Source organism: Siniperca chuatsi, linkage group LG20 (genome assembly GCF_020085105.1).
Source record: "Siniperca chuatsi isolate FFG_IHB_CAS linkage group LG20, ASM2008510v1, whole genome shotgun sequence".
NCBI lineage: Eukaryota > Metazoa > Chordata > Actinopteri > Centrarchiformes > Sinipercidae > Siniperca > Siniperca chuatsi.
Window position 1 is genome coordinate 11,905,027 of NC_058061.1, and position 14,674 is coordinate 11,919,700.

At 39.6% G+C, this 14,674-nt stretch overlaps 1 protein-coding gene across 2 annotated transcripts in view; it reads right to left on the reverse strand.

Moving 5' to 3' along the window:
* Positions 1-14,674, reverse strand: part of afap1l2 (actin filament associated protein 1-like 2) — a 39,556-nt gene that overhangs the window by 970 nt on the left and 23,912 nt on the right. Inside the window, exons 5-18 of one of the 2 annotated variants that reach the window (XM_044177699.1) lie at positions 9,777-9,888; positions 8,589-8,672; positions 7,881-8,092; positions 5,831-6,010; positions 5,598-5,684; positions 5,299-5,383; positions 4,647-4,751; positions 4,120-4,331; positions 2,704-2,849; positions 2,480-2,591; positions 1,519-1,752; positions 992-1,289; positions 411-584; positions 135-322 (exon numbers count right to left, since the gene is read on the reverse strand). In XM_044177699.1, coding sequence (XP_044033634.1) covers positions 135-322; positions 411-584; positions 992-1,289; positions 1,519-1,752; positions 2,480-2,591; positions 2,704-2,849; positions 4,120-4,331; positions 4,647-4,751; positions 5,299-5,383; positions 5,598-5,684; positions 5,831-6,010; positions 7,881-8,092; positions 8,589-8,672; positions 9,777-9,888 — 2,229 coding nt within the window. The remainder of the gene's footprint in view (positions 1-134; positions 323-410; positions 585-991; positions 1,290-1,518; positions 1,753-2,479; positions 2,592-2,703; positions 2,850-4,119; positions 4,332-4,646; positions 4,752-5,298; positions 5,384-5,597; positions 5,685-5,830; positions 6,011-7,880; positions 8,093-8,588; positions 8,673-9,776; positions 9,889-14,674) is intronic. The other variant, XM_044177700.1, reaches the window with a different exon arrangement.

The window sequence follows — 14,674 nt, forward strand, 5'->3', positions numbered from 1 at the left end:
AAGGCTTGGATGTCAAATATTTCATATATATTCATTTCCTGTGTTCACCCTTATGATTAAGCTCAAGAGTTAATAGATTCTGCTGATGGGGCTCTGACATTCTACATTTATACCAATAAAACCAGTACACTAACCGTGGGTGTGTCCTGGAGGCTGCTGTCCAGTGTGGTTCCCAGTGTGAAAGGCCCTGACTCCACCTTCTTCAGACATTCCTTCACTTCTACCAGGCGTAGCTCAACCTCTACCCTGCGGTGCTCCGCCTCCCGACACGCCTCCTCCTTCTGCTTCAAACGAGCTTCTAATGAGGCCTGCTGCTTGGGATCTGAGGATAACGGACAGCTGTCAGTCACACAGATCAGTGTAAACCTGGTAATCAGAGCACTGATGTGCCACAGGAAGTGCAGGTGTACCTTGGCAGGCATTGAGCTCTTCTTTGCTTTCCCTCCTCTCCTTCTTCAGGTTTGCCAGACTGCTCCTCACCTCCTCCCTCTCTTTCTCCAAGCGGTCGCGCTCATCGATGTAGCGCCGCAGGTCTGCCTCTGTGCGGTTTTTGCCCAGTTTCCCTTCGACTGCACCAGGACATCCTGGGAAATAAAATGGAATTAAAGATTGTAACTTTTGTACATTTTAGCTCATACACAAGTAAAACAATATCCAATATTTATCATGATGAAAATATGCATTCATTTCCTCACTTTGACTGTAGAGGATGCAGCTTTTCACTAGAGGGAGCCATGGTAATGTAAGATTACAGAGAAAGGGAAGCAGTTAAATCTAAGTGCTCATTTCTGCTTTATGTTGAAAATGTACTTTCCAAATATCTTTTTTTTTTTAAAGTGTGTGTGGAGGTGGTGATAGTGATACCAATGGGTTTGACATGCTCACAACACTGCAAGTATAGTGTAGTGTTGAGTAGTAACAAATTGTCTTCTACTTCTCGCTTTTAACACAGGACCCAGCAAACCCAATGTCGCTGTTTATTTGTCCTCACCAATGGTATGTGCTTTGGGCCGCAGGGGTTGAGGACTGTGAGGGAGCCCGGAAGCACTCTGAAACGTTGGGCCTTTGTGGATCTGTACCCCAGAGGAGATGAAGGCCTGTGGGATTCCCAGGCTGGTCCTCTTGGGGCTCTCCTGGCTTTGGGATGAGGTCTTGACTGGCTGAGTTTGTGGCTGCGGTGGAGTAGGAGTCAGGGGGCACTCTTGTTCTGGTTTGCTGGTAGCAGAGGTCGAACTTGTTCCATTTAACACCGGTGTTGAGTCTGGCTCAGTAAGGTTAGATGAAATGACCTGGAATGAACAAATAAAATATAGAATTAAAGCACAAAATATAACATAAATGTAATGTTTTCCACAAAAAATTTAAAACGTAATTTAGTATAATAATACTGTTCTGGTATAGTGAATATGTGAAGCAGTGATCTTTTGGGTTTTTAAACAGCCGTTTTCTCCAAATACAGCAAATATGATTGATAAATATATATATATGTATATGTTTCAATACATCCCTGTTACCTACCTCTTTCATTTGAGATGAGGGGTCCTTCTGGTCCTCTACTGGGACTGGCGAATGTCTAGTTTCTTTGGCAGGGGGCGCTTTACCCCCAATGGACGTATGGAGGAAGGAGTGTACAGGGATTAGGTCCAGGTAAATCCTGCTTTCAGAGTCCTGTTCTGTTCCCACTGAGCATGTTTCCTTATGTTTCTGCAGACTGTTGTTTTCACTGTCTGGCAGGCCGCTCTCTTCAGCATCCTGTGTTACAGGGGAGTAGGAAGTTATGAGATGGAAAGTAGCCAGATGAAGTGAATCCATGTAAAAATGAAACCAAAATTGAAAGTTGATTACAAAACAACAGAGAGGCGGCAGGTTTTATTCCAAAAGAGCACCACACTAGATGATTTTACTGATCGTGTTTTTCTGTTTGAAGGAGTGTTACACCAATCAACATGGATGCCAGGTGTAGAGTTTGACTGAAATAAAAACCTGCACTTTTTCTGACCCCTGTGCACATGATTTGACATGCCTTAATCAGAAAAATCAGTTATCCCATCAAACATGTTTTGCATAAATATTTTTTAACCATTCATTTATTAAATGTTTTTATGTGAACATATATTACTATACATATTCATGGAAACCATTGATTAATCGATTAGTTGATTGACAGAAAATTAATTTGCAATTATTTTGATATCAATTAGCATTTATGTCATTTTTAATGCAAAAATCACTGGTTCCAGCTTCTTAACTGTGAATATTTTACGATTTTCTTAGTCTTCTACGAGAGTAAACTGAGTATCTTTGGGTTTTGGACTGTTGGTCGGACACAGAAAATAATTAATGAAACAAAATGTAACAGCTGGTTTTCCAAAACTAAACAGATGTACAGGAATACTGTATTGATACTGGAAGAAGATCAAGTGTCTCAGTTTTTTTTGGTTCTAGATAACTTGATAGTGCATTTTAATCATGGACATACCTCTGGATCAGCTATTGACGCCACATCGTCATACAGTTCGTCAGAGTTGTGAGGAATGGAGCGTGGGGTGTCTATGTAGGTGTTTGGCTCTGAATACCTCCTCTCCATAAAGCTAGAGAGACACACAAATACGCAGAGAGGCCTCGCTTTAATATTGTGCCTAAGTATGCATACACCAGTGGGGACCAGCGTCCCTTAAAAGTAGACAGAAGTGAGGATCTTACTATAAGGAAGTCTTGGCAGCACTGACGATGCTGGAGATCCTCTCAGCGTTGACGTAGTCGTACGTCAGCTCCTCGGGGTCCGTCTTGATCCCTGTCTGTGACAGCAAGAGGCCCAGCCAATGGCCCATGTCTTCGGACGTCTTAGCCTGAGAGAGGAAAGGAAAGGGTGGAACAAAGTGCATTCAGAACATACCATGCACTTGCAACATCATGAGTTTAAACCCATCTCATGGTTTATGTTGCATGCCATGTGTCACTTTGTAAGCCTTTTAAGAAGTGAAATGTTTATCCTCAGCTGAGCTGTTCTACCCATCTAAGAAATGCTGCAAAAAACAGCAAGACATAGTGAGCATGAGTGTAAATGAGCAATGTCACATGATGAAGTGGTAACACTCTGAGAACAGACAAGTTTTCAGTGTCACTGATGCATATAAAACAGCTCTTTTCAATAACCTAAATTACACCCATAACACAACAGTTACAGAAACAGCCTATTATTAGTATATATTCAAACAGCTCATCTAATAGAACCATATGAAGTGTTTTCAACACATGCTGGTTTTACAAAAAATTCTCAGAATTTAAATAGGTGATAACCTTGTTGAGGTTTTTGTTTGTTTTGGTTAATACTGGTCCAGGGAAGTTTCAATTTGTGAAATAAGAAAAAATAAAAAACCATTATAAGAAAAACAAACAAACAAATGTGTCAGATAGAGCCCTCAAAACTAAACATTCATTTCCATTGCCTATGACCAAATATGCACTGCAGCAGAGTGGTACTGGAAACCTAATGAAAAAGGGCGTAGCATTGGTCCCTAGAATCCCAGTACATCCACACCCTTCACACACACTCACAAGCACACAAACATGCAGACCACCCTTGTGCGCACACATATATTACATAGGCTAAGTTTGATGTCAGCAGAAAGTGATTTCCAAATGAGAACATTTTGAGAAATGCTGACGTTCGTTTTTTTATACAGACATTTTGCCATTCCAGACATGTAAGACTGGTTATTTCTCGGAACGACAGTGACCCGTCCTCTCCTACAGGGTGATGCCGAAATAAGAAAAAAGTCTCACTGAGATTAAAATATCTTTTTCAAGAGTGACCTGGCCAAGAGGAGGCAAACATGAACTGAGTATGTATTGCATCACACCAGATATCATGGTCTACCATCTTCGGTTAACACTAAGTTTGACATCCCTAACCAACAGACACCTTTCACTTTGGTGAAACCATATATTTAGCAATGGTTGGAGAAATATTTGTATCACTAAACAACTATAATTTTATCCAGCTTTTATGGTCATAGCACAGTGAAACTGTTGGATTCAGCTCTTATATTGAATTTCCTTATAAATGTAAATCCAAAACATTTGCAGGGATGTTGCAAAGCAGCAGTGGTTGTCTACCTCTAGTGTTGCCAGCTGTGTGCCGTCCATGTCAATCCTAAAGGAGTACAGGTGCTCAGGGCTGGGGTCGGGCAAAACACTGCAGCCCTCCAGGGTCACAGCTGGCTGGCTCATTTTGTTTTTGCCTTTGTCCTGGTAAAACCATAGCTGACCGTTCTTTATAAGACACCAGCAGGTCCGCCATTGGCTGTTCACCAACACGTTGAGGTAGCCTGACAGAGGAAAGAGGACGTAACTTAATCATGAGGTACCTGTTTCTCTCCCTAGTTACTAATACTGTACATTCATTCTTTAGTATCTAGAGTATTTACTTCGCAGCATCTCATACTGTTTTATGTTACCCAAAACAAGTTTCATGGTCATTAGACCTCACCAATTTTTTTATTCAAGTCTGTTTAATATCATAAAGCCATTTATTATTATTGGTTTTTGCTTAAATCAGAGCTAACAAATTGTTGTGGTGGTGCTATCTTGGTGGCTGAAAATGATCAAATGTACTGTGGCCAAGACAGTAGATCTCTGCTCACCTGAGGTGTCCACACATTTCTCGGGGCTCTCTAATGAGGAGGGTTTTTTCTTGCCAATGTTCATGAGGTTGCTGAACTTCAAACCTGCACTACTTTTTTTCTTCACTGAGGAGGGGAAGAGAATGTTATTAAAACATTTTCCGATACAGCACCATGTTTTGAAATGACTCAAGTCTGCATAGAAACTGAAAAATAAAAATCTAAGGAGCAGTGGTGGAAAGTAACTAAGTACATTTACTCAAGTACTCTACTTAAGTAGAAGTTCGATGTACTTGTACTTTACTTGAGTATTTCCATTTTATGCTATTTTATACTTCTACACCACTACAATTCAGAGCAAAATAGTGTACTTTTTACTCCACTACATTTATTTTATACCTTTTCAGATTATGATTAATAATACAAAATATAATCAACAAATAAATGATGGTGTATTATTATGAATAGATAAGATAGATAAGGCTTTATTGATCCCAAAAAGTAAGCCCCACCTTTACCAGCTGCAACATTAAAGTGATGAACACATTAATGCATCAAAAATATAATATATTATTCAGAACAGTAACAGAGTATTTTTACACTGTTGTGTTGCTACTTTTACTTAAGTAAAAGATCGGAGTACTTCTTCCACCACTGCTGAGGAGTGACTCACCATCTTTGATTTCGGGAGTCTCAGCATGGCTGTCATTGCTGCTGCTGCTCTCTGAAGCCACCGAGTATCTCTCACTCAGCTCTCCCTGGAAGTTCATATTAACATTTTAGTCATTTAGTAGGCATGTTCATCAGAAATACAAATTATGACAAAGGTAGAAAAAATTAAAACTGTTACTGAGCCCTATGGTTCCTATGGTTTAGGTAGAGCCCATCAAAAACTCCTCAGACCTCTTCCACAGGTTGTCTGATCATAGAACGACAGGTACTCTAAAGCACAAAAGTACGAAGTAAGTGTACCTTTGTACAAATGAGCCTTGGGGAGTCAGACACAGAGTGTTGGGGGTCACAGTTATCAGTTGGCTTGGGACTGATCTCCTGAATCACCTAATGAACAAAGAGGAGGTAGATTAATGTCATCATCAAAACTGCAGAATTAATTTTTAAAAAATCATATTATTGTAAAATTAGTCCTTCAGCATATTAACACAGCAACAAGTTGAGTAATGAGAGCTATTTAGAACAAGGTGTACCCTCAGCCACTGCTCTGTCTGCTCCTTGCTCTGTAGGCCCAGCACGATGGCCTCCCCTCCCACTGGAATGATCTTCAGCTTGTGCTCTTTTCTCTTCAGCTGCTTCTCCTTGTAGACAACACTGCAGCCAGACAGACTCACATCCAGCAGAGGTGTCTGCTCCTTGGAGCTCTTATAGCACTGAGAGAGGCAGAGATAACACTGACTTTGTGATTGATTGTAACATATGAGTACATACAGTATTGCAGGGCAGCATGTTTGTGGTGGTGTACAGTATCTTTAGAATGAATTATTTGCCATTTAACAAATATCAGCCATAAATGAAGCAAAAGAGTGCTGAAAAAGATTCCACTCTGATATAACACTATTCCAAAATCCATGCTGTTGGATACCATCCACGTTTTAAAAAGAGGTCATAATCCCTAAATGATTTAGCACAATAGACTTGTTAATCACAGGCTCAAATGATTCCAAACTGACCCTCATGTGGTTTTCTACTGTGACATATTCAGGGGAATTTTCATACAAGTCTATAAATATTTAGACATCCTCACTTAATATGCTCATAGCTCATGGACCACACTTTAAACCAGTGGGTCACCAGCTACTGTGTTATTAATTATTGAAAGGCTTTTGATGATGGGGAAGTGAATCCAGCAAATCACAGTCAAACTGAAATTTAAGTTGAAATTAGTCATACTTTTCCTGGTTTGATACTTTTTAAAGCAGTGAGGTCAATCCAGAGTAATCCTTTTTCACGACAGACATTTGATATGTGAAAGCAAGAAAACCACAGGTGTGATTAATAACATTAAAAGAACAGTTCAACATTATACCACTCTCATGTCTGTGCGTTAAGTATGGAGTTACATTCGGGAGTTGATTAGGCAATTAGCATAATTGCCTGGCAACCTCACTGTGATGACGAGACTGAAAAGTAACTATGCCTGGCTAATGTTCGCCAAGAAATAGTATATTTTTCTTATTATAGTTACAGCATGTAACTCCTTCAAACCACAATTTTTAGTCAGTTTTACACTGTGCTCTAATGGAGATAGTAATTGTTAATTTGTGAGCTTTAGAGGTGCAGTATTTTTTAACTTTGAAGAGAGCCGGGCTAGCTGTTTTACCTTGCTTCTAGTCTTTGTGCTAGGCCATGCTAACTGCCTTAGAGCTCTAGCTCTGTAACGTTATTTAAATCTGCATTAACTGGCCACTTTGGCGCAGCATGACAAACTGTAATCACAACACTGACGTATTATTATCTAATAAAGGTAATATATGTTAGCAAACAGTTGCCTTACAGATCCAGCGGACACAGAGCAACATTAGCATTCATTCTGGTTGGTGTTTGTATCTACCTGAAAAATTGCCCAATATTCCCTCTCCTTTTAGCTCTGTTTTGGTCTCCACCAACTCATGGGAAAAAAACTTTTTTGTTCCACTTTCTTCACCACCAAGTTGCTAACTTTGTCTGCCACTTAGTGCTGGGCCACTTGTGTACAGTGGGTTTATATTAGAGATTTGCACCGATTTGTCCAGAAACAACGCTGATAAGAGTGGTGAAATGCTCCGTAGAGCTGGGGGCCCCTTTAAATGCATGTAGTTATTTGCTTCACTGTTAATATAAAAGTATTGATTAAATCTAGCTTTAACGCACAGTTAAAGTTACAGAGTTGTATTGATCTTTTCTTCTAACTCTTTCAAAGAAAGCAAATTAGTGTATTCCTCAAAATGGTAATGGCTCCTTGGCTTTCTCATCATTCTCAGCCCAAATGAGGAGAGAAACATGATATACTATCCTACTACTACATTGTTTTAAAGGTTGATTTATTGGACTAATATTTTCCATTCTAAAAATAAGTGGCAAAACAAGGACAGCATGTGACAGCTAAACATGGAGTTTAAATATATTTTGAGGGCTTGCTTACTTTAACATAATCTTTTTCCATGTTGAGTTACATTGAACTGTTGTACAAGGAGAATATAAACAAACCCTACCCTTCATAAAACTGACCGTAATTGTTGTACACAAAATTCTTTTACCCACCAGCAGGCGATGGTCTTTGATGACACACAGCTGTTTGGCCCACTGGCCCAGCCACTTCTTCCTCCACAGGAAAGCACAGATCCGAGCGTCCTTCATCAGCTCAATGGACGCCTCCGCTGACGGCCACTGGTGCTGTGCGGACGGTGACTTTCCTCTGGTCACTTCCTCCTCATCATAAGACTCGTATGAACTGCTAACTGCCTCCCCATCATCTAAGAAACAAAAATCAGTGACTAGATGCTATAACTAAAGAAACTATAACAAAGAGGACCAAGGGGGCTGGGGGGTGAAAAGGCATGAGTAGCAGCAATACACATTACACTGTTAAATGAGTTTGAAGGACCAAATGATCAATGGTCTGATTTCTTGATCTTGATAACCTTCTTTAATAGAAGAGGATTTCCTTGCAACAGTCAGGCTGCAAATAAGCTGTTAAAATGTTGATGAAAGATGGTGACAGGAAAAAGATATGAAGATATGATCAAAAGGAAAACAATGAATTGAGGAAATTGAAAAGATGAGACTGATTAATGACTCTTGTCACAAGTCTTGACATGAAATTGTTTGCAAGACGCTGCTCATGCCGGACAATGAGGACTGAGGGCATGCTGATTGGCCTGTGCACATTCTGGCTTATGCCTCAAACAACTGCAAGACCAAGACATGCCATACATAAACACACACATCCAGTGATAGAGAGGTAGGTACCCCTGTTGATAACAGCATAGACCACACTGTCAGAGCTCTGCACTCGCATCCAGGGCCCTGAGAGGAGGCCAAAACAGTCCAGATCTACACAACATCAAAAGAAACAGGAAGAAGAAGAACAACAAGAAGAACAAGAAAGTGGCAAGATTGGAAAAAAATTGTGAGGGAAAATGCCTTTAAAAAATATCTGTAGAAATTGCAGTACATGACAACAAAAGAAGCTCATTGCTTAATTAAAACCTTTTTTAAGCATTTCAGCATTAACCTACATCCATAACAAAAACTTTAAATTAGTCCACTGTGCCAAAGTACATAAGGGAAACTCTATGACAGGTTGTCTTCTGGCTATTGAAAAATTATGCATTAAGTGTTCCTAATTAACCTTATTAACCTTTGTGAATATATCATAATATCATCATCATAACTTGCCAATAATTAAAAGCATTGTTTATTGCTTACATCAGAGATGGTCAGATGAGATAGTTTCAACAATAGCATGCACCCTCTAGCCAATCAGAATCGAATATTCTCCACGGTTGTGGTATGTATTTAACCAATGCAGCAATTCTAAAGATATACCTTAAGTATTTTAGCTTTCAGCATTAGCTGGTGTGAAGGTGTCTAAGTGCATGACATATTATGGCATTGGTCTTGCACTACGTGAAACCACTTTCTCAGACTTTACCACACATTTTTCCTGTGTAGAGTTCATAAGAGTGTCACTATTGTGTCAGTCTGTTTCCATTATGGTTAACAGCACAAGCTTCAGGTTTTCTAAAGAACAACAAACACAACAAAGCAGATGACTGTCCTGATACATTTATAACTGAAACAACTAATTGGTTTGGGTTGGAAAATACAGCTAAAATATATATGAACAGCAAAACATCACCCATTTTATTATTCAAGAAAGGATTCCAAGGTTTAATGACCTCACGATGGTGAGCTAGCAGTACTTCCATGATGAAACAGCCTCAAATGAGGTGGGGCAAATGCTCTTTCACGGTCAAATTTGAGGTATTCCTCTTCACAGGAATGTCTCTTTCACAGTACTATACTGCAGATATCTTTTGCAGTAGTATTGCAGAAAGGAGAGTATCAAGTATTGAATCAAACAATCCTTCAGCTGGGCCTTGCTTTGGGAAGGCCTTGGGAAGAAGAAATATAACACTGAACCTGAGTGCTTACCATTGAAAGTTTCCTCATAGGGCTGAGCCTCCTCATAGTAACTCTCTGAGGTGTCTATACAGGCTGGAGAAGGAACTGCAGGTAAAGGGAACGGCTCCCGACCCACCACACCCTGACAGATGAGAGAAGGATGGGGGAAAAGAGAAAGGGGTGAGGAAATATAAAATGTAACATTTTTATCTAGCAACTTCATTTCAGTGATATGCCCAAGAACCATATAGCCTCCATACAAGTATGTTCAATGAATGCCCCGAAGAAGTAAATATCCTGGTTAACAGCAACAGCAACACACACTCACACACATACACACACACATTAGCAACATGTGTTCTTCCCCCCAGGCTGAACATGTGACTAATCCAGCTGTCACTTCAGGAGTAAGTAGGGAATTCCTCATGTAACCAATCCTCATCTGACCCTGTGCACTAGAGAGTTACATGCTTGCCTTCAGGGAAGAGTGTATGTGTGTGAGCATGGAAAAGAGAGGGAGAGCAGAGCATGTGTGTGTGTGTGTGTGTGTGTGTGTGTGTGTGTGTGTGTGTGTGTGTGTGTGGGCCCTGTGGCTTTCCTGAAATCAATCAGCAGTCTGGATCCACTTCTGTCTTTCTTCTCATCTCCTGTGTGGTAAAGACTGTCTGTCTCTCCCTTCCCATTCTGCTGGAAAGCACCAGACTCTCTGCTGCTTGGCTGCTTTAAATGAGTCTCAATTCATTTAGAATATCTCCATTACTTATATACTCAAACTAAAGTTGGGAGACATCTGTCATCACTGGAGTTGGTTAGGGATGGTAAGTTGTGAATCTTGAAGAATGTCTTTGAATACACCCTACACCCTTTAAACTGTTAAACAAACCATATGTTTAAATTCAGTTTGTCAAATTTAAATGTTAAAAATGTAGAAATTAAAAATGCCTGTTGGCATTTCTCAGCATAGACTCAGCATTAATGATATATTTTTAGTTTATACTACCTAATACACACAACAAATTAATATACACAGCTATGTAGCTATGTGGATTGGGTGACAATATGGCTTTTCTTTAGAATGCAAACAATACTGTAAGCATCATAAATGATAGGAGGGACATGGCATGATCTAGACTATTAAACTAAAAGGTACTTTGAAGGTTTGTGTTTCATCATCTATCAAATGGCAGCCAGTTTTGCTGATCATTTTAGGGTGTTATACATCCACACATCTGCTGAAAATACTGGAGAAATTTAGGAGAAAGCCACGTCATGGTAGTCAGAAGATGGAAGATATGCAAGTTTTGTCTTGATACATACTAGAACTAAGATGACATACCAGCTTTAAAAAATCAGTAGCTAACAGTGAAGATGAAATCTATGTAGTCTTTCCAGTATAAAGATAGAAACATCATAAAGCAAAGAGATGGATGATGGAGACAGACTTCTCCATCATCCATCTCACAGAGGGCGGATTCTTTTGAGGGCGGATTCTTTTGAGGGCGGATTCTTTTGAGGCCAAAGATGTTATGTTATGTAATTGTGCACAGTTTAAGGACCCAAATGCGGAACACATATGCTGAAAATACTGGAGAAATTTAGGAGAAAGCCACATCAGATCCAGCTATTTAGTAGGCAAACACAGATTTTTTCTTGGGAATTGTGAAATTTGGCCAATGGCTATTCTGTAGCCAATTATAAAATGATACATGTCTATTCTTCAAACCCACTTTTGACCCCTCTTTCACATTGGAATTGCATCATCAGATGTCATATTTCAGGCATATTTCAGGCATTGTAAGCTCACTTTGTGTTGAAACAAAAACTTCCCACCAGTAGGAATTTCACTGGAAAACACTCTTGATCTCCTCATCTTGTGACTACAAGTCTCAACTATCACATATCTATGGTGGTAGTCAGAAGATGGGAGATATGCAAGTTTTGTCTTGATACATACTAGAACTAAGATGACATACCAGCTTTAAAAAATCAGTAGCTAACAGTGAAGATGAAATCTATGTAGTCTTTCCAGTATAAAGATAGAAACATCATAAAGCAAAGAGATGGATGATGGAGACAGACTTCCCACAGAGGGCGGATTCTTTTGAGGCCAAAGAAAGTAAAGTTGTTTAAGGTACACTTATCCCTCTTACAGATTATTATGTAAATGTGGCACAAAGGCAAAACTTTGTGCCACACTTTGTGCCTCAGCTGACTTATATAGGATAAGTCAGCTGAGGACACAGCCCACACATACATGTTGCAGAAGTCTGATGGTGCTGGATATATTTTTAAAAGTTTTTTTCTCAAATGAACTCTGTGAAACCCTATGAGTTGAATGACAAAAAGTGATTTCTTAACTATGTTTAATGTTTCCTCCCACTACTGATGTGAACACGCTGTCTGTATTCCTTCATTTTCACTTTATTTTCCCCCAAGGCTGTCGCATTCTCTGTAAGATCACAGAAATATGAAATATTACCCTTAAGCAGAGGAGCTGCATTTATCATGCAAACCATGCCTAAGGGAGGCTGGCTCTGTGGAAAAGTATGAGCCTTCAAAAAGTTGAAGATCTTAAAGTATCTCATAAGATCAGAGTTTGTTTAATTAAGGAGATCAGTTGGTCAAATCTGCTTCGTTTCCCTTCGATGTGGCAATGTTTGATACAGCAAAAGCTATTCCCTTCCTGCAATATAACTCTGAAATCAACTTTGGGAGGCAATGACAAAAATGACAATTAAAGAGAAAAGAGGCAGTAATATAATGTGTTTGGTGGTTACCAGCCTGTGGTGGGTCTTCAGATACCACAGGATAGTGGTAATAGAGTTACTGGCTTAGCTTAGATTTACAAACAAACAGAAAAACAAATCATATTTGTCTGTTTGTTTAAAAATCACAAAATGTCTGATGTGGGCTACTAAAGACAGTCAGATCCCAGTAAACAGAGAATCTCCTGCTCCTGAGCTCTTTTCCCACCATATCGCATCAGTGAACTAACACATTTCCAGTAATATATAACAGATGCAGTAAGCTGTCATAACAACTGGCGTCATGTCATGGGCCACATACAGTCATTGTGACGAAGACGTTGTTTGTGTGATTAGCCTGCATGCCGGGAAGTGGAGAAAAGGATCCACAAAGAAATGTGTGGGACAGAGATGTTATCACTGCAGTTTAAGGAGGGTAACGTCAGTTATACATTATGGAGGTGTTGAAGATTTTTCATAATGCAAGTATCAGCAAATACAAACATCAGAATGAGATATGAGTTACAATTTCCCCTCCTCAAAATGATGCAATCCTAAGCAATTATTTAAAAAAAAAGTAATATGACCAAATATAAACTGAGAAGGCGACACTTATTTGACTGGGTACGAACAGACTTACACAGGTGTAACTTATAACATTAATAATGGCTGCATTCCATTTAGTTATGCCAGTGCAGAGCAGAACCATCGTTAATGATATTAATTACACTTGTGCTTTTCATGCTATGACTATGTCTGCCAAGAGAAAGGTCTCTACCTACTCGTAGAAAAGGTTTCAGTCGTAGTCATCTGGACACTGTTTTCAGAATCAAGACGTTTCGGCTCCCATCCGGAAGTCATTCTCAATTGAGTTCTCTACCTACTATATTTACATCCAAGCATTTCAGCTAACACAGCCTACACAACTGAGCTCCATAAATATTATAAATAAGAGTAATTGGCCTTTTTAGAGGCAGGCCTGGTCTAAGCCTTGATACAGAACAAGATGGACGATGCCACAAATCACAGAGGAACAGAGTGGAATTAGGCCAGTTTCCCAATGATGGAAATAAACAAGCCCTTCGATCTAGAGATCCAATAGAATACATGTCTGACGTTAACATAATACTTGCAGATTAATACACTTTTTTATTTATAGAGTGCTTTTTTTTAAACGATAAATGAGTTCATTTAAATGACAAAATATGAAAAAACTCAACTTAATCACAATAATTAGGGAATAGGGAACATAATAATTAAAATACAGTATGTTATGTCATTTTGTGGTTTTGATACAACCAAAAACTAGACTTAATCTATTTAAATGACCATAAAAGAGATTTTTTTGAGATTATATGACCCCAGAAGTAAGAGAGATAGCTACAAAAGCTCAAGAGCTGACAGGAACTTCATAGGAAAAAGTGATTTTTCTGGGAAAAAGAGTAGAGTTTAGTGCATGCACACACACAACAGCATTAACAGTGAAAACTGCTCCACTGTGAAAAAAACAGCATTTCAGGCATCTGTTATTAATTAAAACAAAGAGCCAGGCATTCCAGAGCAGCAGCAGCCCCCGGACCGCCCACCTACCCACCCATATCTCTATCTTTTTTCATTTTCTATCTCTATTTCACTCATCTCTAAAAATCTAAATCTGCCTGTTGTTTGGGCCAAGGCTAAAGAGGAGTGTAGTGAGCCATTCCAAAGACCAGCTGGACTGATATTAAACAGGGAAGGGAAGGGAACATGCCAGGTCTGTGTCTGTAAGTGTGTTTTTTCTCCCAGACGTCTTTGCAATCACTCCAGTCACTTTAGCCCCTTCTCACACACACATACACACACACATCCTCACCACAGAAACACTGGGTAGAAGGAATGGATCAAGGAGTCAGAGCATAAATAACAAAGCAAGGAGAGGGGCGGCAGAGGAGGAATAGGGGTGTGGTGAAGGGGCTTTGAGTAAAGAGTGGGAAAAAGAGTCCAAAAAACGAACAGTCAGAGGAACATGGAAAATCCCTGGTTCCCATGCCAAGAATCCAGCACAGTGAAAACACACAGACACACACACAGAGAGCATATCTGGGAGCCTGCTGGGAGCTCAGAGCAGAGGAGAAGGTAGTGATAAAAATAATCAGTGTAGAACGACAGTTTCAGGAGAACTCTCTGGGCCTTTGCTATCTCCTC